This window comes from Balaenoptera borealis (assembly GCF_965194805.1).
Source record: "Balaenoptera borealis genome assembly, chromosome: 3".
NCBI classification, from domain to species: Eukaryota; Metazoa; Chordata; class Mammalia; order Artiodactyla; family Balaenopteridae; genus Balaenoptera; species Balaenoptera borealis.
This window is the reverse complement of record NC_138866.1, coordinates 175,037,189-175,058,954: the sequence shown is the minus strand read 5'-3', so window position 1 is coordinate 175,058,954 and position 21,766 is coordinate 175,037,189. Positions and strand designations below refer to the sequence as shown.

Below are 21,766 nucleotides of genomic sequence, written 5' to 3'. Positions count from 1 at the left end.
TGCCAGGCCGCCCGCCCCTCGGGCCCCTCCCCGTCTAAGGTGGCTGCGAGCTGGCGGGGGCCGCGCTCGCTGGCCGCGGTCCCCAGACGCTCGGCCCCGGGCGCACCGCGGAGACGTGTCCGCGCGTCCGCGCCAGGTCCCGGCGCCGCCTCCCACGGCGGAGGAGGAGGCTCGGGCAAAAACATGTCAACTTTGGAGAGATGTATATATGTTCCAAAAGCACGAGGTGAAGACGGAGAATCCAGCCGCAGAGTCTCCAGTCTGGCCTATTTACAAGTTTTTCTTTCTCCCTTTCTCTTTTTCTTTCTTCCTTCTTCTTCACTGTGTCCGGGTGCTTTATAGATATTTTACCTCACCTAATTAGCTGAACCCCCTTTGAGATCTGTACTGTGACCCCATTCTCCAGGTAAGCAAACTGAGGCTCCCCTACGTCCCTCAGCGGAGGCGGGAGGAGACCCCCCCCCCCGGGCCCGCCCCCGGGCCCGCGCCGCTCGCGCGCCCGCTGGGTTCCCGGGCACCTCCTCCAGGGCTGCCCCCGGTCCAGCCCCACCAGGCAGAATGAACTGCAGTCGTTCCACTCCTCCCGCATTGCCAAGCCTCCAAGACCATCGTTCTGAGAACCCCAAGAAGGGCACCCCTTCCCGGGCCCCCGCAACGTCCCCGCGCCCTCGCCGGCTCGCGGAGGGGCGAGCGGTCCCCTCGCCAGCAGGTCGCCCACGTTTGGGAGCGTAGGAAACGGGGGCTTGACTAGTTCGAAACGGGCCTCCGAAAGCGCTCACTGCATAAAGCCTTGTCCCCAGTCCCCAAGCGCAGGCTCGGGGAAATGGAACCCCGACCTCAGCCCCACTGAGCGCCGTGGGGACGGTCGTGGCAAAGCCTCAGTCTCTGCGGTCAATCCCAAGGTTATCCAAACTCCGGCCGCAGACAGCGCTCACGGCCGCGCGGACAGCCGGGCCCGCCCCAGGAAGGCTGGGCCTGGGGAGCGCGCAGACTCCGCCCCCCGCCCGGGATTGGCGCGCCGGCCGCGGGCGGAGACCGAGTCCGCGCCGTATAAATATTCATGAGCCGGCCGGGGCGCAGCGGGGCCGGAGCGGGAAGTTGGCGAGGGGCTCTGCTCCCGCTGAGGAGGAGGAGGCGGCGGCGGGGCGCTGGCGCGCCGCTCAGGTGTCCGCTCCGCCTTCCGGCCTGAATTTAGCTCCGTGAGTCCAGCGAGAAGGGGACCGCCGACACCTCGCCCTACTGCCGGCCGGAGCGCGACGCGGACTTCCACCGGAGGCGGGGCCCGTCATCCCGGCGGCGGACCGACGGACCGACGCCGGGGACAGAGGGCGGTGGCCTCGGTGGAGGCGGGCCCCGAACCCCGGCGGCAGCCGCGCGGCCTTAGGGGCGAGCATGAGCCCCGGGACGCCGAAAGGGGGCCGCAGGGGCTGAACCGGGCGCGGAGCGGCCTGGCCCAGCCATCTTGACTGCGCACAGCGGCCCGCCCGAGAGGAAACTTGCTGCGCCGCCGCCCTAGGTGCCCGGCAAAGTCACCGGCGCGCGCGGAGAAAGCGAGCGAGAGAGGGACGATGAGCCGGGGGCCGGCCACTCTGCCCTGCGAGGGCTGAGCCCGGCCGGAGTGAGCGGGGCAGACCCGGGGACCGGGGTGCCCTCCGGCAGCCACCCTCGTCTCCCGCAGCGCCGTGAGGACGCGTCCCGCGAAGGGACCAGGCTATCGGCAGACCCCCCTCCCGTGAGAGGCAGGAGAGAGCCTGGCAGGGCGCCCTCTCTCCCCTCCTCCGGCGCTCTTGCAGGATCTCCCAGCGCCCCTCCGCGCGCCGCCCGGAGGGCGAAGGCGCGTGGCCGAGGCGCGCAGCATGGAGTGGGGTTACCTGTTGGAAGTGACCTCGTTGCTGGCCGCCCTGGCGCTACTGCAGCGCTCCAGCGGCGCTGCGGCCGCCTCGGCCAAGGAGCTGGCGTGCCAGGAGATCACCGTGCCGCTATGCAAGGGCATCGGCTACAACTACACCTATATGCCCAACCAGTTCAACCACGACACGCAGGACGAGGCGGGCCTGGAGGTGCACCAATTTTGGCCGCTGGTGGAGATCCAGTGCTCGCCCGACCTCAAGTTCTTCCTGTGCAGCATGTACACGCCCATCTGCCTGGAGGACTACAAGAAGCCCCTGCCTCCCTGCCGCTCGGTATGCGAGCGCGCCAAGGCCGGCTGCGCGCCCCTCATGCGCCAGTACGGCTTCGCCTGGCCCGACCGCATGCGCTGCGACAGGCTGCCCGAGCAGGGCAACCCTGACACGCTGTGCATGGACTACAACCGCACCGACCTCACCACGGCCGCGCCCAGCCCGCCGCGGCGCCCGCCGCCGCCGCCGCCCGGCGAGCAGCCGCCCTCCGGCAGCGGCCACGGCCGCCCGCCCGGGGCCCGGCCCCCGTCCCGCGGCAGGGGCGGCGGCGGGGACGCGGCTGCGCCCCCCGCGCGCGGCGGCGGCGGCAGTGGCGGCGGAGGCGGGAAGGCGCGGCCCCCTGGCGGCGGCGCGGCGCCCTGCGAGCCGGGCTGCCAGTGCCGCGCGCCCATGGTGAGCGTGTCCAGCGAGCGGCACCCTCTCTATAATCGCGTCAAGACGGGCCAGATCGCCAACTGCGCGCTGCCCTGCCACAACCCGTTCTTCAGCCAGGACGAGCGCGCCTTCACCGTCTTCTGGATAGGTCTGTGGTCGGTGCTCTGCTTCGTGTCCACCTTCGCTACCGTCTCCACCTTCCTCATTGACATGGAGCGCTTCAAGTACCCCGAGCGGCCCATCATTTTTCTCTCGGCCTGCTACCTCTTCGTGTCCGTTGGCTACCTGGTGCGCCTGGTGGCGGGCCACGAGAAGGTGGCGTGTAGCGGCGGCGCCGGGGCCGCAGGCGGGGCGGGGGGCGCCGGGGGCGCGGCGGCGGGCGCGGGGGCGGCGGGCGCGGGCGCGGGCGGCCCGGGCGGGCGCGGCGAGTACGAGGAGCTGGGTGCCGTGGAGCAGCACGTGCGCTACGAGACCACGGGCCCGGCGCTGTGCACCGTGGTCTTTCTGCTCGTCTACTTCTTCGGCATGGCCAGCTCCATCTGGTGGGTGATCCTGTCGCTCACGTGGTTCCTGGCGGCGGGCATGAAATGGGGCAATGAGGCCATCGCCGGCTACTCGCAGTACTTCCACCTGGCCGCGTGGCTGGTGCCCAGCGTCAAGTCTATCGCCGTGCTGGCGCTCAGCTCGGTGGACGGCGACCCGGTGGCGGGCATCTGCTACGTGGGCAACCAGAGCCTGGACAACCTGCGCGGCTTCGTGCTGGCGCCGCTGGTCATCTACCTCTTCATCGGCACCATGTTCCTGCTGGCCGGCTTCGTGTCGCTCTTCCGCATCCGCTCGGTCATCAAGCAGCAGGGCGGCCCCACCAAGACACACAAGCTGGAGAAGCTCATGATCCGCTTGGGCCTCTTCACCGTGCTCTACACCGTGCCCGCCGCCGTCGTAGTCGCCTGTCTTTTCTACGAGCAGCACAACCGCCCGCGCTGGGAGGCCACGCACAACTGCCCGTGCCTGCGGGACCTGCAGCCGGACCAGGCGCGCCGGCCCGACTACGCCGTCTTCATGCTCAAGTACTTCATGTGCCTGGTGGTGGGCATCACGTCGGGCGTGTGGGTCTGGTCCGGCAAGACGCTCGAGTCGTGGCGCGCGCTGTGCACCCGCTGCTGCTGGGCCAGCAAGGGCGCTGGCGCGGCGGGCGCGGGCGCGGCGGGGGGCGGCCCGGGGGGCGGGGGCCCGGGGGCCGGCGGGGGCGGGGGGCCGGGCGGCGGGGCGGGCTCCCTGTACAGCGACGTCAGCACCGGCTTGACGTGGCGGTCTGGCACGGCCAGCTCCGTGTCTTATCCAAAGCAGATGCCATTGTCCCAGGTCTGAGCGGAGGGGAGGGGGCGCCCGGGAGGGCTGGGGAGGGGGCGAGGAGACCGAGTGTTGCCGGGGGGGGGGGGACACTCGGAGGCAGAGGGTCCCCCCCTTCACCGTGTTGATTGCTATTAGCATGATAATGAACTCTTAATGGTATCCATTAGCTGGGACTCGCTTAGAACAAAGTACCTGGCATTGAAGGCTCCCAGACCCAGCCCCCGTTCCTCCACCGACGGGCGAGGAATTCCTCCCGCCAGGCGTTAATTTGTCTTGGCAGAGGAGCGTGAGCTCTGCTGCCGCGTTTCCAGGACCCAAGGTTTGGAGCCCTCGCTGGTTGCCATTTGCTGAGCTTGAAGCCAGACCTACAGATTTCACCTGAGGGACCTAGTTTCCACCCTCGACTCTTCCTGCGTAAACCCTCACCCCTAACACGTCCTAGAGGAGGGATGACCGCGACCTAATGGGATTGCACGGTTTGGGTATTCTTAATGACCAGGCAGATGCCTTAAGTAAACAAACAAGAAATGTCTTAATTATACACCCCAAGTAAATACGGGTTTCTTACATTAGAGGATGTATTTATATAATTATTTGTTAAATTGTAAAAATGTGTAAAATATGTACATATCCAAAGATATACAGTCTGTACATTTTCTGTAAAAAGTTTAGAGGCCACCCCTGTAAGAACAAATATAAGTATTCTATTTTGGCAATAAAACGACTTTTGATAAATGATTTAAACATTGCCCTCTCCCCCTGCCTCTCCTAAACTGTTAAACCTTGAAAGTGCTTTTTGCTGAGGGCCCGTTGGAAACACGCACATTTGCTAGTTCCTCATTATGTACACTGCCCTTAGGCATGGAGAAAATGACCTGTTAAACTCTAGTTCCTAAGTTGTTAGCAAAGTTGAAATATCACTATTGAACTGAAATCAAGATTAAGATTTTGCACCTTTCCCGAGAAGGTGGTGTTTTTTGAATGGTAGCTCATTTCTGATCCATGGATAAGGACACTCACCTTAGTGTCTGTAAACGGAACTTTTGCAAGGCACTAATTCCACTCCGCCTTGTTATTTATCTTGTATGATATCACTAAAGGCTTCAAACTCCACGTTCATTTCTCACGTCTGTGATTCTGAAAGCACCAGCTCTTCCAGGACTGAACACACTGCGGAAGGGTAGGGTAGAGGTTAATGTTTTAAACCATCGATCACACTTTACAGTGTAAGTCACTCGACAATTTGGTGGCAGAGCAGGCGCTCTTTACTGGATAAAACTAACGGGTTAACATCTTAATAACCTTCCAGGCTTGTGTATATCACATGTGCTGCTTTTCCTAGAGAAAAAGCTATTGTTCCTCTGTCAAGACTAAGCTAATTGATTTGAGCAGAGGCTGTTGAATTAGCAGAAGAATGCTTTGGCAATTGTTGAACTTTTTACCTGTCTGCCTAGTGGCTCAGCACACCATTCCTTTAAGAGGAGCCAAATGAATAGGGTTAATCTGTAGGGAACTTGGTCTTTTGAGTTTGAAAAACTTTGATCTTTTCTCCTCTCCAAATGTGCTGTATAGTCTGAAGTTTCTTTCCCTGCGGCCCGGCTCCTCTTGGTGCAGACCAATTGGCCACCGCGGAGCCTTAAAGTTCTTCCATTAAAGGGATGTGGGACTTTTACTTTAAAAAGGAGAGAGAGCGACGGAGAGGAAGACTTGTAACAGTTAGTGAAGACCAGAGGCACAAGTGCGCGCAGCCTTTTAAACAGCTTTCCGCGGCATTGTTAGCCAGCCTGCAGGCAGCTAGGCATGGGTTGAAGCATTATAGAAAAGGGCTCTGAATGCCCTACAGGTGGTCTGCGCACATAATCCCCCAATTTAAAGCGTTTTCCTTTGCTGGACAATTGCATTACAAAACTCCCTTCTTTTTCGCTCCTAATTGAACCAATGAACTATTATAAACTACAAGTTTTTCGTTAAAAAAAAAAAAAAAAGAAAGAAAAAGAAAACCTTCAGTGCCTAAATTCTATTGACTAAATTCTGGCAAGTTTTCTGAACCGAACCTTTTAAAGCACCGGAAGTAAAAGCTTCTTCAGCAGACATTTCTCTTTTTCAGATATTTTTATTCCTCTTGCTTGTTATTTTCGGACAGATTAGCAATAATTTAAAAGTAATTGGTAAGGTTGTGTGTTCAGACTGAAAAGATAGCCCCAGGTCCCTTATTAACCTGTCAATCAAGATAAGAAATGGGCAGCTACCCTGCTAATGATGGGGGGCATCGCACATTGGGGGCTGGGTGGGGGCTTGTTCGCTGCATCCTCCTAAGAAGTTTGTTCTCTTTACTTCTCCTAATAGGAATATTTAGTGGTTCAATTTTTTTTTTCCTTTAATGAATAGGATGGAAACTACTTCTTTGACTGATCTTTGTCATGTAAGAGGCTTTTAAGGAGGGTTTCTTGGTAGAAACATTTTGCACATCCTTTCCAGAGTCATTCTTGGTGTTAATTGGATTTTTAAAATTAGATATACGGGAAGAACACCTACTTCAGCTATCATGCCGATTCTATTTTTTTCAAGTCAGAACCACTGTAAAATCTTCACCTCCTGGCAGTTTATATTAAAGAATTACTATTTTGTAACTTGGGTACCAGTGAGTGGCCTGCATCTAACCCATGGGGTGACTCTCCTGTACTCTGTGTACATAAACCAGCCATAAACTTACACTTTCAGTTGTAAAGTTTTAAAGGCAGTTCCCGCAGTCTTTATCACGTATGTGAGAAGGAGAGACAGTTAAAAGACTAACTAGCCTATTGGTTTCCAAGTTTAGCAGGAGTCTCACTATTGACATATTTTCAACTATGTGACAGTGGGAAATGGTCAACTTTGAAGTTTTTTCCTTTATTAATTCTTCAGTATAGCCTTGTAGAATGCCACATTTGATCACTTTTACAAAATGGCTACAATTCTGAGGACAGCTCTTAGGAGAAAGCTGCACCTGTCATCGCAGAGGCTGATTTTAGAGACTGAGAATTAAAACAGAGCGCTAGTTCCTTGCCTTTAAACCTAAAACGTGAATTGCAAAGTTGCCAGTACCCAAAAGGTATCTATTAATGGGATTAAACACTCCAAATTGGTTTGAGGGGTGGGAAAAGGGAGGAAGAGTATTTGGCCACCTGTGTTAGATGAATATAGATGGATCCCTCACCAGAGCAGGGAGCCAGTCGAGTTTCTGAAAACCTTGTCAAATACGGGGGGACGAGGAGGGGATAAGGTTACTGTGTGGCTAGAAGATCAATGTAAATAAAGTCTAATATGGTTAAAAGCATTAGAAAAGCCAAAGCTCATTAAAAGTACTTGTGGCAGAAGTTATGTGAAACACTTTCTTTTTGCTTTATAATGAACGCAACTTGAAAGTACCACAAAACAGAGGGGAAAGTGTATTAGAAGTTTAAGGAGCAAACTTTGTCACCATTACAGTGACACCTGTATTGATGTCACCTGCATGGATGACCTTAAAGGTTTCTGTAAGTCTTCAAAGTTTGAGGGAAGGAAATCGGATTGTTTTGCCAAAAGAAAAGTCACACATGGAGCCGCACGCAGTTGTGAGCACAGGATGCGATTGAAAGCATAGTTACAAAATAGTCCCTTGAGATGCAGCACACAGCGCCCACGGTGATCAACTTCCACACTTGATACAATACTGCCACCTGGCGATGCTGCAAAGTTCCAGAACCGGAGGATGGGCGGGCTCCCTCATTTCAATTCTTTCAACTACTGAGCCCCCCGCGGTGCAGGCCTGACCCCTGCACAGAGGGCCTGCAGCTATTTATATTCATAATTTTGAACTCCTTCTCTCAAGAAAAAGATTCCCCAGACTGCATCCGTTTAAGGCCCCAAGAGACCTCAGCTGAATTAAACTCTCGATACAACAGTTATGCGAAAAATCTAGGCTGGGTTGAAATCCAATGATAGGTCTTCTAAAAAATTGTCTTCTGAGTTACTTTTATTTCAAGAATGAGCAGCTCACCAAAGATTCACCACACCAAAACTTAATGGGGGAAAGAATAAATCGTGAAGACCATCTGGAGGGGGGCCATGCAGTCGGCTTGTTCATTTCAGTACACGCCTTACAGGCTCCCACCATGAAGCCCACCTGCGGATTCCGGTGGATGCTCTCCAATGCCGCGCACAAACGCTGCTGGCTTGAGAGGGACGCAGGCTGTCCCCCATCGTCTAGCCAGGTGTTCGTGGAAGCACAGCACGGAATAGAAACCGTGCCAGGACACAGGTCAGCCAAAGGGAAGAGAGGGGGAGGCGTCCGTTCTGGAGTAGTTGAGCACAGCAGTGTGGGGAGACCAGGCCTGCGAGGAGTGCGTACAGAAAGGGACAGCTTCACGAAGCCCATGTCTGAAGGCTTCTTGCTCCTGAGGATCAGAGTGACCGGTAGGGCCAGGTGGGAGGGGGCGGCACTGGTCAAGGGGAAGGGGACCAAAGAAGATATTAGGTCACCTGTGCGATCCTGGAGTTTTAAAGGGGTTATTGCGAACCTTGCTGCTCTGTGAACAAGGAGAAGCAGCGTGGCCTAGGAATATGTGACGGAATGTGGAATCGGAAGCTGTGCTGTATCCAGTTCCACAGCCGTTCAGCACGCACACGAAGGTGCCTCATTTTCAGGCCAGGAAGCTGATGCCCGAAGCGGACTGGACTTGCCCAAGGTCATACAGCCAGGAGCAGAGCTGGGCTTAGAAGCCACAGATCCTACGTGTCACTCCTATTTCCCTAGGCCTTTCCCGCTGCCCTGGTGTCTGTGTAAGTCCCTAAGGCCACCACCCACCATGTGCAGCCATCCCTGACATCAGCTCTCCTGGCCGTGTTCAGCCAGTCCCAGAATCCTACCAGAGTCCAGGTTTTCCATGGTCTGGTGCTGACCTCCAGAGGAACATTCGAACACACAGCCTGAGAGGCTGCCCGGGGAGCTCGGGAACGTTTGCCTCTCCGGCCCCTGGCTGACACGGGGCCAGCTCACCTGCTCTGCACTGCCCGCATTCACAGTAACACGATAAGTGGCCACGTTCACATTTTCCTAGTTGATACAAAGGCCCAAGGACACAGTCTGTCTGCTACTTAGGAGCTGCAGTGACTGGGAGGAAGGAAGCGGTCAGCGGCTGATGGAGTCACGCCGGGGAGAGGGCCCCAAAGTGGGAGTACCGTGCCCTGGTCAGCAGAGGCCTGGAGCCTCCAGGGAGAAAGTGAAAAGCAGAGCCGCTGGGTGCTGAAGAGCCGGGCCGGAGCAGCAAACAGAGAGTGTGGCTGAGCCCCGCGGAAACCTCTGGAGGGAGAGGACCAGCGGGAAGGGAGATGAGCTCAGCTGATTTAAACCACAGGCTCCAGGAGATGCCCCAAGAGAATGGTGGTACGCGGAATGGGGCGGCCAGAGAAGGATGGAGTGAAGGAGGACTGGCCAGGCAGCAAAGTCAGGATAAATTTTAACTAAATGACCACGTTTTAGTGGCTTTCCAAGCCTTGGGGAGAACCATTATTCACCAAGGACAAAGGTACCTATTTATAGCACCTTATTTAATGCTCAGGTGAACCGTACACTAATGTAAATTGGAAAAACTCTTTCCAACGTTCATCCTCTAACAAACCTGTTTCTAATTAACTAACACCCTGGCAGTAGCTCTCACCCCTGCCTACATGCTAGAAGCACTCGGGGTGTTTCTTAAAAACACCATGTCCCGGCAGCACCCCAGACCAGCTGAACCAGAACTTCTGGGCATGGAATCTGGGAATTCAAAGTTTTCTCAGACTACCCCAGGTGAATGATTCTCATGTGTAGGCAGAGTTGAAAGCCAGCGAACTGCAATTGAAGGTGACGTTATGATCTAAAGTGAAACAACAAAATACAACTAGAAGTTAACTAAGCAAACTGCTTTTGTCATCCAATTTAACCAATTTAAATGGAAGTGGTTATTTTTTGTCACCTTGAGTAAATATTTGGGAGAGGACAAGGGTGCCCTCACCTGGTCCAAAGGGAGAACTTCATGCTATGTTGTTTTGAACGGAAGCTCTCGCTACACAGGGCTGTTTTAGACAACCCTGCTTTTTCTTTCACTTGTAATGAAACAACCAAAAACTGGGTACATAGGGAATGAGTCTTTTAACCTAGAAATTAAACCCAACCTGTAAACCTAGAAGGACCCAATCATGTTGATATATTGTTAGTAGAAGCTATTAAAATTAAAGATACTCTTTTTCTTCAGTAAATATTTAGTAAAACCAACTCAGCTAGAAATGAAGGTTCATCCTGTGGTGACCTGACCTGGGTGTGACTTTCCAAGACCAGGTGACCTGTCACCCTGTAGTCCTAGAGGCAGGTAGGCTGTGATCCTGAATGTATGTCACCATGTGTATCTTTAAAAGTAAACTCATACTATCTTACCTGATGCTGGAACTTTGCTCAAGTTTTAGAATTTTTCGGATAACGTTTATTCAGTGCAGAAATCTACTCTTTCTCCAGGTACCCTGAAAGAAGGGATGAGACCTTGACCAAAGACCCAGAAAGTGAGATTCATTCCACAAGTAAACTCTGAGGTTTTCCTGAGTCTACAGAACAAGTATGATCTTAGATCTTAACTGTCAGACCTCATCCAATTTCTGTAAGAAAGAGTCTAAGCAGAGGGTCATAGGTCAAACCCATAGACAGGATACAAATTTTGTGTAATACCATTAAAGAGCATCCTTGGCTATACTTAATAGGAACCAAAAAGAAGTTAGTTCCAGGAATCCGGACACAGACACTTTTGGGGGACCAAAAAACTGGAAGTTGCTAAAATGGAAGTTGTTAAAAGGATCTGTTAGAACCAAACAAAAGGTATCATTTCATAGCATCGCTGGGATTAGAAATACAGGATGTAGCTATAGACACTTAGCTTGTGAAAATGAACATATGTGTGCCCTCATTCAAAATACCCTCCTCGATCCTTGTGGTTTACACTTTATTTGAATCTATGCACTTAGGACATTGGTACAAAGAGAAGAGATTTATCCCTTGGACCTTATCCAGTCACAAGTGATTATTCACTCATCTCATCACCCAGCCACCCAGTGACCCACGCATTCTTTACCCACGTATGCTCCTTCGTTTCCGTATCAATCAAAATGAGGCTAAGTTTTGCTACAATAACAGACAACTCCAAAATCTCAATGGCTTAATGCAACAAAAAATAATTTATCAGAGAAAGACAAAAATCATATGATTTTACTTATATGTGGAATCTGAAAAACAAAACAAACAAAACAACACTCAAAGATACAGAGAACAGATGGGTGGTTGCTAGAGGGGAGGGAGACGAGGGGTGGGTGAAATGGGTGAAGGGGTCAAAGGGTACAAACTTCAGTTATAAAATAAATAATAAATCATGGGGGTGTAATGTACAAGCATGAGGACTATAGTCAATAATATTGTAGTACAAATTTGGAAGTTACTAAGAAAGTAAATCTTAAAAGATCTCATGACAAGAAGAAAAGAAAACTTGGAACTTTGCAGGGTGACAGATGGTAACTAGACTTTTTGTGGGGATCATTTCCCAGTGTATACAAATGTCAAATCACTATGTTGTACACCTGAAACTAATATTATATTGTATGTCAATTATACTTCAATAAAGCAATGATAATAATTTATCACTTACACACATTGTCCAGTATGTGTCAGTAGAGGGATTCTTTCCACCTTAGATGCCAGGTTGCTGAAAGCTTTATCTTGGCATGTGCTTCCATTTTCCCTGCATAGGTTGGAAGGGATATAGCCACTGATTCTTAAAGTTTCTGCCTGGAAATGGCAGTGTCCTCTCTACATGTGTCATTAACCAAAGCAAATCATATGGCCATATTACACCCCAAAGGGTGCAGGGAAGTGCCTGGAAATATTTATTGAATAGCAGTAACGACCACCACAGCTCCCCACAGACTATTCACCACAGTTAAGTCTGCCTTCTCCTGAAAGGAGGGAAGTAAAATACAAAAAGAACTGGACTAAGAATTTCTGTGTTCTTGCCCTAGTTTTTATTATCAATGTTTCTGGACTCCATTTTCCTCATCCATGAAATGAGGGTAATAATTATTGCATGGCTCTTCCTTCTTTTTTTTCTCTTTTTTTAAGTTGAGGTATAATTGATGTACTATCACTCTGCCCGTCTCACAATTCTTAGAAACAAATGACATGATCGAGAGAAAAATAGTATATTTTAAATCCCTATTTACAAGAAAAAGAAGAAAAATCAAGATATAAGTATAAACCCCTCAATGAGATGCTTGTGACTTCCAGTGTCCTTATAATGGTTAAATGTCAGTGTTTTAACCCACTCAGAAGAGAGAATTTCTATCATTTTTAAAAATTTTATGCTGTTCTAAAAATCCATTCATTCAGCACATGTCTGTCGAGCACCTACTGTGCAGAGAACTGGGAATTACACTTCAGCATCTCCGTGAACCACCATGATATGGGAGGGGATTCAAAGCACTGTGTTCTGCTGCAGACACTTTCTTCATGTGAAACTCACTGGAGAAAATGAACACCCAGTAGAGCTAAACAGCAAGAAGAATAAAGAGGAGAGAAAAATAGAGAAGAAAGTTTATGAGAAGCAAAGTTTGGATGAAGCAAAAAAAAAAAAAAAGTTTAACCACAGTTGCAATAAAATGCTGCAAAGCCCATTAGCAATCCTACCTCCATACCCAGTTCCCACACTGAAGATGTGTATGTAGTTCTATATGCTGGAAAACCTTGCCCTTCATAACTTTTATGCTGGAAAGTTGGATTTCATATGAAGGAAATGACTAAGTCTGAAATACTCTAGGTTTAAAATGACTCACATACTCTTCAGATTAATAGAACCTAACACTGTATTATGCTTTGTATATTTGCATTTCAAAATTCTCAGAGGATTTAGCAGTCTGAGACCAAAGATTGGATTTTTCCAAATCACATAGAAGCTTTTAAATCCAAGTTTATTCTAATTAAAGGATGAATGTGGTGAATTCCATGACTTCCCAGCACAATCGTGTTGTGCCAGCTCAAGAAGGATTAATGCAAGACTAACACAGAAGTTTCCAAGTTCAATAAAGTGAGGGTGGGTCTGCGGAAAGTCGGGAACTCTTTTCCAGGCCCCTAAAGTTACCAGTTTAGTTTTACAGTAAGCTGTTCATTAGCTTGGGTGAGAAGTGTCAAGTTAACAACAAAAGGTGTTAATTCCATTTGGATTATCAGCAGTGTGATTTCCCAGCACAATCAAAACTCTACTGACACAACCTGGATGCCATTCTAACCCCAGTTCTAGGTGAGTCTCTGGGCCTATATTTTGCCTCCAAATCTCCCACAACACCCCCACTGGACCAGCCCCCATCCAGAGGCACCCTGCTGGGCTGGGGGCAAGCACCCATTTGAGAAGTAGAAGAAGTGTGTCTTTGGGGTCCCTCCACCCTCGTTCTGTGTCCTCCTCTTTGATGACATCCATGTTTCCTTCTCTGGTACGAAGTTCCATCCTGCTTCCTTTTATTTACAATGAACTTCCTTATGATCTCTTCACCAATCAAACCCAACAAGGCTCCAAGGAAAAGAATACAAAACAGAGTACATGCCCCATCCAAACCAGAATTTCTGGGAGGTATTAAAAAAATATATATAATTTATGGGACTTCCCTGGTGGTGCAGTGGTTAAGAATCTGCCTGCCAATGCAGGGACACAGGTTTGAGCCCTGGTCTGGGAAGATCCCACATGCCGCAGAGCAGCTAAGCCTGTGCACCACAACTACTGAGCCTGCATGCCACAACTACTGAAGCCCACGCACCTAGAGCCCGTGCTCCGCAACAAGAGAAGCCACCACAATGAGAAGCCCGTGCACCGCAACAAAGAGTAGCCCCCGCTCGCCGCAACTAGAGAAAGCCTGCACGCAGCAACGAAGACCCAACACAGCCAAAAATAAAATGTAATATAGAAAGCACACTTTCTGACCCAACTAATGAATAACAATTTATTAGGAAACACTGGTGTTAGAAACACATGCAGGGTTATTGGCAAGGTCCCCTGGGGAGATATACCTGGACAGAGTCTCCCAATAACCCCAAGGAGACCACATGCACTCCCTCATCTTGGGCTGACTCAAGGGAGTCTTGTTTTGTTTTGTTTTGTTTTTTTAACATCTTTACTGGAGTATAATTGCTATACAATGTTGTGTTAGTTTCTGCTGTATAACAAAGTGAATCAGCTATATGTACACATATATCCCTATATCCCCTCCATCTTGCATCTCCCTCCCACCCTCCGTATCCCACCCCTCTAGGTGGTCACAAAGCACTGAGCTAATCTCCCTGTGCTATGCAGCTGCTTTCCACTAGCTATCTATTTTACATTTGGTAGTGTGTAAATATGTCAATACTACTCTCTCACTTCGTCCCAACTTACCCTTCCCCCTCCCTGTGTCCTCAAGTCCATTCTCTATGTCCCGCCCCTAGGTTCATCAGAACTTTTTTTTTTTTTAGATTCCATATATATGTGTTAGCATACGGTATTTGTTTTTCTCTTTCTCACTTACTTCACTCTGTATGACAAACTCTAGGTCCATCCACCTCACTACAAATAACTCAATTTCATTTCTCTTTATGGCTGAATAATATTCCATTGTATATATGTGCCACACCTTCTTTATCCATTCATCTGTCGATGGACACTTAGGTTGCTTCCATGTCCTGGCTATTGTAAATAGAGCTGCAGTGAACATTGTGGTACATGACTCTCTTTGAATTATGGTTTTCTCAGGGTATATGCCCAGTAGTGGGATTGCTGGGTCGTATGGTAGTTCTATTTTTAGTTTTTTAAGGAAACTCCATACTGTTCTCCATAGTGGCTATATCCATTTACATTCCCACCAACAGTGCAGGAGGGTTCCCTTTTCTCCACACCATCTCCAGCATTTATCGTTTGTAGATTTTTTGATGATGGCCATTCTGACAGGTGTGAGGTGATACCTCACTGTGGTTTTGATTTGCATTTCTCTAATGATTAGTGATGTTGAGCATCCTTTCATGTATTTGTTGGCCATCTGTATGTCTTCTTTGGAGAAATGTCTATTTAGGTCTTCTGCCCATTTTTGGATTGGGTTGTTTGTTTTTTTGATATTGAGCTGCATGAGCTACTTGTAAATTTTGGAGATTAATCCTTGTCAGTTGCTTCGTTTGCAAATATTTTCTCCCATTCTGAGGGTTGTCTTTTTGTCTTGTTTATGGTTTCCTTTGCTGTGCAAAAGCTTTTAAGTTTCATTATTAGGTCCAATTTATTTAGTTTTGTTTTTATTTCCATTTCTCTAAAGGGAGTCTTTTTGGGCCTCTGTTGGCCCTATTTAGAGATGTGGAGTTACCAACAGATCAGTGAGGCCCTTAGACCTCTTTGACCCACACACACAAAGGCAAGTCACCATTCCTCCGCTTTCCCAAATGTCCAAGGCCACTAGGCTCCTTCTGCACCCTATCCCCACATGCTGTTACCCAGCCTCACAATGATGGGGCCTTAAACTCTGCCTCTGGCCCTTCATCCTGGTGTTTGCCCTGATCTCCTCAAGCACCAGCTCCCTGCCTGGGCTCCCTTCTCTGTCCCTTGGTGTCTCTCACACAAAGTTCATCTTCGTGACTCTAGTCTCTCCTCCTTTTCTCCCTCTTCCCACTTGGGTACCAACCTCTTCTCCCCTCCATCCCCAAGAAGTCCACCCCCCCCTTCCCTGAACTTATCATCTTCCTCCTCCTCCTCTTATCACAATCATTGATCTGTCATGATCACCAAAGTAATTGCTGCTACCAGGTGATACAGGGAGCAGTTTCTCCCAAAGCCTTGGGACTTTAAAAGGTATCCAAGCTTGAATATTTAATTCAAGAGCTGAATCTTGATGAGTAATTTCAAACATCAGCCATGGATGGGCCCCATCCAACTAGAAAAAATTTCCAAGAGTTATAGAAATATGTCACGCCTCTGGGGCTTTTATTTTATTGAAGTATACTTAATTTATAATGTTTCAGCTGTACAGCAAAGTGACTCAGTTTTTTACATATATATATATACATATACACACACACACATATATACATATATATGTGTATATATGTATATACAACTTTTATATATATATAACTTTTCAGATTCTTTTCTTTTCTTGTAGGTTATTACAAGATATTGAATATAGTTCCCTGTGCTATACAGTTGGTCCTTGTTGTTTATCAATTTTATATATAGTAGTGTACACACCTCTGTTTTAAAGACTTGTTGGATTCAGTTTATAAAAAGTGAATTTTAAAAGTTTTATATCACTATTGAACTTTAAGTTGTGTAAGAAGACATGGTTGAGGTTCCTTATGCCCCGAGCAGAGCAGTCGGGCATCTGATCAAAGGGTCAAGTGCAAACAGACTGCTGCATACCCAGTGGGAGAGGCACACAGAGTGAGCTCATCAAGCAGCTGAGAAATCCTCTCCTCATGGAAAAATCAGCAGCTGGCAAAGGTAGTACCTCCATGACCGTAAGCGTCCTCTCTGTTCCTGGCCCAGAAAAGGAGTGATTAAGAAGCCTCGAGCCGGCCAAGAGTTGATTGCGGCTTAGGGAGGGCTTTTGTCCATAATGAGCCAAAACCTTGCAAGAGGCGGTGGGGTATGGGAAAGAACACAGGTTTTTGGAGTCAGATCTATTAATAAATTCCTGCTGCAGTTTCCTTCACTGTGTGGCCTTGAGAAAGTTACCAGTGAGCCTTGGTTTCCTTATCTGTCAAATCTGTCTCAGGGCTACTGAGAGGATCAACTGGCCTGACCTGTGCTCTTGGCATGCAGTAGACACTCAGTTAATGCCCTTCTCCTCCAGCCAGAGGGACACAGGCTGATCTCTTGTGCGCGTCCTTGGTCAGCTTCCTTCTCCGTTCCCTATGGCAGCTGTTCCAGACTTTCTCCAAACACACTTGCCCACAGACACTCCCCACCCTCCCGTGAGCATCCCGTCTGCTCCGCCCTGACCCCTTTGCCTCTGGTCTCCAAGGAGACATCTCCCCTCCACTCAGGGCCAATCCCCTCACCTGCATTCTTTGTCTGATCCTCCATCGGGTCGAATAGCTGTTCTGTTACTGATTCCTCTTTATCTCATGTCTTCAAACCTTCCTTCTGTGCTGGCATCTCCCCATAGTTTTAAGTTTCTCCTATGTTAAAATTAACTTGAAAAATTGCCTATTGAACACCTACCTGGCGCCAGACACTATGCCCTATATTGGGGCTACAGTGGGGAACTTGGAGTTTATTGGACCTTCTCTAACTTTTTCATTTGTACACTGAGCCCCACTACCTATCCTGTAGGGGGGTTATGACAGATTCAATCAGAAAATCCAGACAGGGGAATTCCCTGGCAGTCCAGTGGTTAGGATTCGTCATTTTCACTGCCAGGGCCTGGGTTCGATCCCTGGTCAGGGAACTAAGATCCTGCAAGCCACATGGAGCAGCCAAAAAAAAGAAAATCCAGGCAGGGCAGGTAGTAAGCAAGGTCACCAGCTAAGGTGGGCATGGGGAAGAAGAGTTTAAAATGGTTGCTGGGAAGCTAACTAGGAAAACATGGAGTCGGGGGGACAGCGGTGGGGACCCTGCTGGAGACTGTGACTTATAGTGGCACCAATTTGGGTGCCTGGACCAAGCTCTCCAGAAAGGCCAGCCGCTGGGCAGCCCCTTTAGGCCACCGCCCTGGCCCTCTTCTCTCCCCAGCACTCTACCCACCATTGCTGGGGCATCATGTCCGTGTGTGTCTGGAAAGTAAAACTGGCAATAAAAGATATCAGCATGATGAAATTTAAATAATATCCCCCCCCCAAAAAAAAGGTAAATTTCATCTGAGAAAAAGACAATCTGGCAACAAGAACAATGGAAGCAACAGCATAAGGACACTTAAACGAAAGACCAGGTTTGATATCAACTCATGCCTATAGAAATAATGTTAAGTAAGTAAGTAATTCTGCTCTATCCACCAAATCAGGTGCAGGATGCCAGACCCCTCCCCCTGCCAATGACACGGAAATACAAGGAATGGGGGACACGGCGCACATTGGGCCCCCCTGGGGTGTAGTAAATATGATACATCTCATCAGAGGCTTTGGGTGGAGACCCAGGTGGTGTCAGAAAGGAGGACACAGAAGGAAAGAGTTTAGAGTTTTAAAGGAATATATAAACTCAAGCACAGATATTTGACAACTTCTGGAATACTGCAGATCCGCTGTTTGTCCCACTGACTCAGACCCTGCTCAGGGTGAATAATCGGGGCTGCTTTGCTATGAGGCCTGGTTGTTATTAGGAGACAAGGGACTCGCTCCCTTAGAAGTGACCATAGGGATCCTGATAGCCTTGCTGACACTGTTGGCTCTTTCCCTGTCCCTTAGGGGTTGCCTGAAGCAGAGGGTAGAGCGTGGGCACGAATGCCCAAGGACCCGATAGCAGCTCTACATTGATTATTCCCAAATCTGTCTCCTGCCAAACATCTCTGAGCTCTGGTCCAGTAAGACCAACTTCCAGCTGGGCATCTCCTGAACGCTCCACAGACAACTCAACCTCGGCACTTCCAAACCAGAAACCATCAGCATCCATCTTCCACCAGGGTTTCCTCTTTGGTGAAAGTTACCAAGTACCCAGGACCTCATCCCTCTTCCTCATTCCCCAACCCCACCAGTCAGAGCCGTGCAGGTTCCACCGCCTCTAGACAGCCCCTCAGCATCCTTACTTCCAGGCCTACCTGGGTCTGGGGGCTGCCAAGTTGACATAAAGTAGAGGGGCAGAAGAGCCTGGGAACCGGGCAAGACCAGCTCTTAATCAGGACAGCTGGGAGCCACAAGCTGAAAAACATAGAATTGTGGTTTTGAGTTTAATCTGGACTGAAATTTATTCCGGAAAGGCAATTTCCTCAAGCATGGGGGAAAATCATGATTTAAATAATTACAACCTGGAATGCACTGAAACACACCTAGCTGATCAAGTTCTTTGAAAAGTTGGCCCAACTTGTAAATCTTATTGGATTTAAATTCTCTAATAGGTAAGGATGACTATTTTACTAACTGGTTAATTACTAAAATGTAACTAACGTGTGTCACTGTGACTCAGTTCCATGCCCAAGGTCAACTTCACTGACAGACTTAGTGGGGTCTCAGACACGACATCTACCTGGAGGGAACTCCCCCAAGTTCTAGACAAAGCATGACAGGGAAATGTCATCTTTAGGGTTAGCATTTTAAATTCAACCCACGAAATTATGGAAGCATCACAAACGGTCTGCCTGGAGTCAAAAGTGGTTTAATAGTTGAGAATGGGGGCTTCCCTGGTGGCACAGTGGTTGAGAATCTGCCTGCCAATGCAGGGGACACGGGTTCGAGCCCTGGTCTGGGAGGATCCCACATGCCGCGGAGCAACTGGGCCCGTGAGCCACAACCACTGAGCCTGTGCGTCTGGAGCCTGTGCTCCGCAACGAGAGAGGTTGCGATAGTGAGAGGCCTGCACACCACGATGAAGAGTGGCCCCCGCTCGCTGCAACTGGAAAAAGCCCTCGCACAGAAACTAAGACCCAACACAGCCAAAAATAAATTAATTAATTAAAAAAAAAATAAGCGCTACTGATTTACTATATAAAAAAAAAAAAGTTGAGAATGTAGGGCTTCCCTGGTGGCGCAGTGGTTGAGAATCTGCCTGCCAATGCAGGGGACATGGGCTCGAGTCCTGGTCTGGGAAGATCTCACATGCCGCGGAGCAACTGGGCCCGTGAGCCACAACTACTGAGCCTGCGCGTCTGGAGCCTGTGCTCCACAACAAGAGAGGCCGCGATAGTGAGAGGCCCGCGCACCGCGATGAAGAGTGGCCCCCACTTGCCGCAACTAGAGAAAGCCCTCGCACAGAAACAAAGACCCAACACAGCCATAAATAAATAAACCCAAAAGTTAAAAAAAAAAGTTGAGAATGTATGCAAACTTTAATAACAATTTTCTGGAAATTTATCGTAGAGAAATAATCCAATAAGAGAAGAGGCCTGTGTGCCCATGCTATTTTATTTTCTAATATCAAAAAGCTAGAAGCACTTCATTCACCAGCAATCTGAATGTTCCATAGCAGAGGCTGGGGTTGATGACCAGCACCGTCACTTGGTGGATTATTCTGCACCCATTCAAACGGCTGATAACGATCAGAGAATCATGAACAATGTGTATGATTGGTGAGCAAGGGGGAAAAGCAGAATAAGAGTATTACAAGTGCAGTTATAAATTTTAACACCTGAGAAGCTAAGACTACAAACAGATTATGATGTTGTGTTATAGAGGGAGGCTAGGGGCATTATTACAAAAGTTCTATGTTCTTATATTTCCATTATAACTGTTTTAACTTCAAGAAATGTCTGCCGCTCTAACTTGTAATCAGACACCAGTTGCATTCTTCTTCTACTGTAGACCTCTCATACGGCCTCAAATACCACTATTCAAGACTTACTCAAAACCAACAAGGTCTTACTGGAGAGCACAGGGAACTATATACAACATCTTGTAATAAACTATAATGGAAAACAATATGAAAAAGAATATGTATATACATATGTGTGTGTGAATATATATATGTAGGACTCACTCTATGGGGACCGTGCACCCTCTGTTCATTTGTTAACCTCCTAGAAAGCCTACACTATTGTCAACGTTCAGCTTTGTGAACGATAACCCCTTCTGTCTGACTGCCTTCAAGAAGGCATCCCGGAGCGATGGAAGGACCAAAACCAGCTGGGAGTGGGAAGGCTTGGCCACCAGCTGGCCAGATTATATTAGATAAGTGACCTCACCTTCCTAGACCTTCATTTACCCAGGTGTAAAATTAGCTCGTTAAGTTTGAGTCACTAAGGCCCCTGGCAGATGGAAGATTCCAAGATGATGAGACAGATGCTGGAGGGAATGGGCTTGGGAGGCCTCCTGGGGGTGCAGTGTAGGTGAGGAGCCACGGCCAGCAGGGCAGTGAGGAGGCAAGTACCTGAGGGAGGGGCACCTGAAGCGCCCAGGAAGGTGCGGTAGCTTGACACCTGAGGCCCAGCCGCCACGTGAGTAACGGGAGGTGGTCCAGTTCCTCTACTTTGAGAAGTTTTGCCATTCAGCTCAATGGTGGTTTATTTATAAACAACAGAAATTTTATAATGAAATATCCAAGTCTGAACCATGAAATTTAATTTTTAAGCATATGTTGCCTGCATTTATTCCTCAACTGTCTCATCAAAAGACATCCTCCAAATCAAGGATGGTCTTTCCTTATCTTTCTCTTGTAACTCACCTCTTGCCTTGTACAAGTACCAGACATATTAAAGATGCTCGATAAATACGTGGACATAACAAGTCATCTTCCATATTTACATTTATCTTACTTCTGAAAGGTGACACTTTTTTTTTTTAATAGATGAGGAAACAAAGACAAACAAACAAAAAAAGCTACTGTTCCCAGAGCCCTCAGCTGGTGGGAGAATGGAAACATTTCCTTGTCCTTGGAGTACAGGCTTAACGATGTTCTCAACTGCTCTCTGAGGAACCACTCCGGGCACAGAACAAAATCTGATGAACCTCCTTTAGCATAAGACTTTATTTCCTTCTAATGGCCAATCCCGCAAACCACCTCTACGAAATGACTGAATTTTCATTTCTGAAGGAAATGGCCCTAGATATGCTCAGTGTAAACTTTAATAATGCGTGAGGCTTTTTTCGGATCAAATATCCCAGGTGAAGAAGACCAATTTACAGACATTTAATTACCTCTCAAATACTATTTCTGAGGTCAAAAGCACTTTAACCT

The 21,766-nt window shown here is 48.9% G+C and overlaps 2 protein-coding genes across 3 annotated transcripts in view; one reads left to right on the top strand and one right to left on the bottom strand.

Moving 5' to 3' along the window:
- The window catches only part of LOC309625700 (cyclin-Y-like), a 121,754-nt gene that overhangs the window by 62,747 nt on the left and 37,241 nt on the right, over positions 1-21,766 (bottom strand). The window lies entirely within an intron of this gene.
- FZD8 (frizzled class receptor 8) lies at positions 1,055-19,902 on the top strand. Its single transcript, XM_082385438.1, has one exon. The coding sequence runs from the start codon at positions 1,857-1,859 to the stop codon at positions 3,924-3,926; it is 2,070 nt and encodes a 689-aa protein (XP_082241564.1). The 5' UTR covers positions 1,055-1,856; the 3' UTR covers positions 3,927-19,902.

What these genes read in the sequence shown, in the direction of transcription:
- FZD8 (XM_082385438.1), top strand. Translation starts at nt 1,857, where the DNA reads ATGGAGTGGGGTTACCTGTTGGAAGTGACCTCGTTGCTGGCCGCCCTG.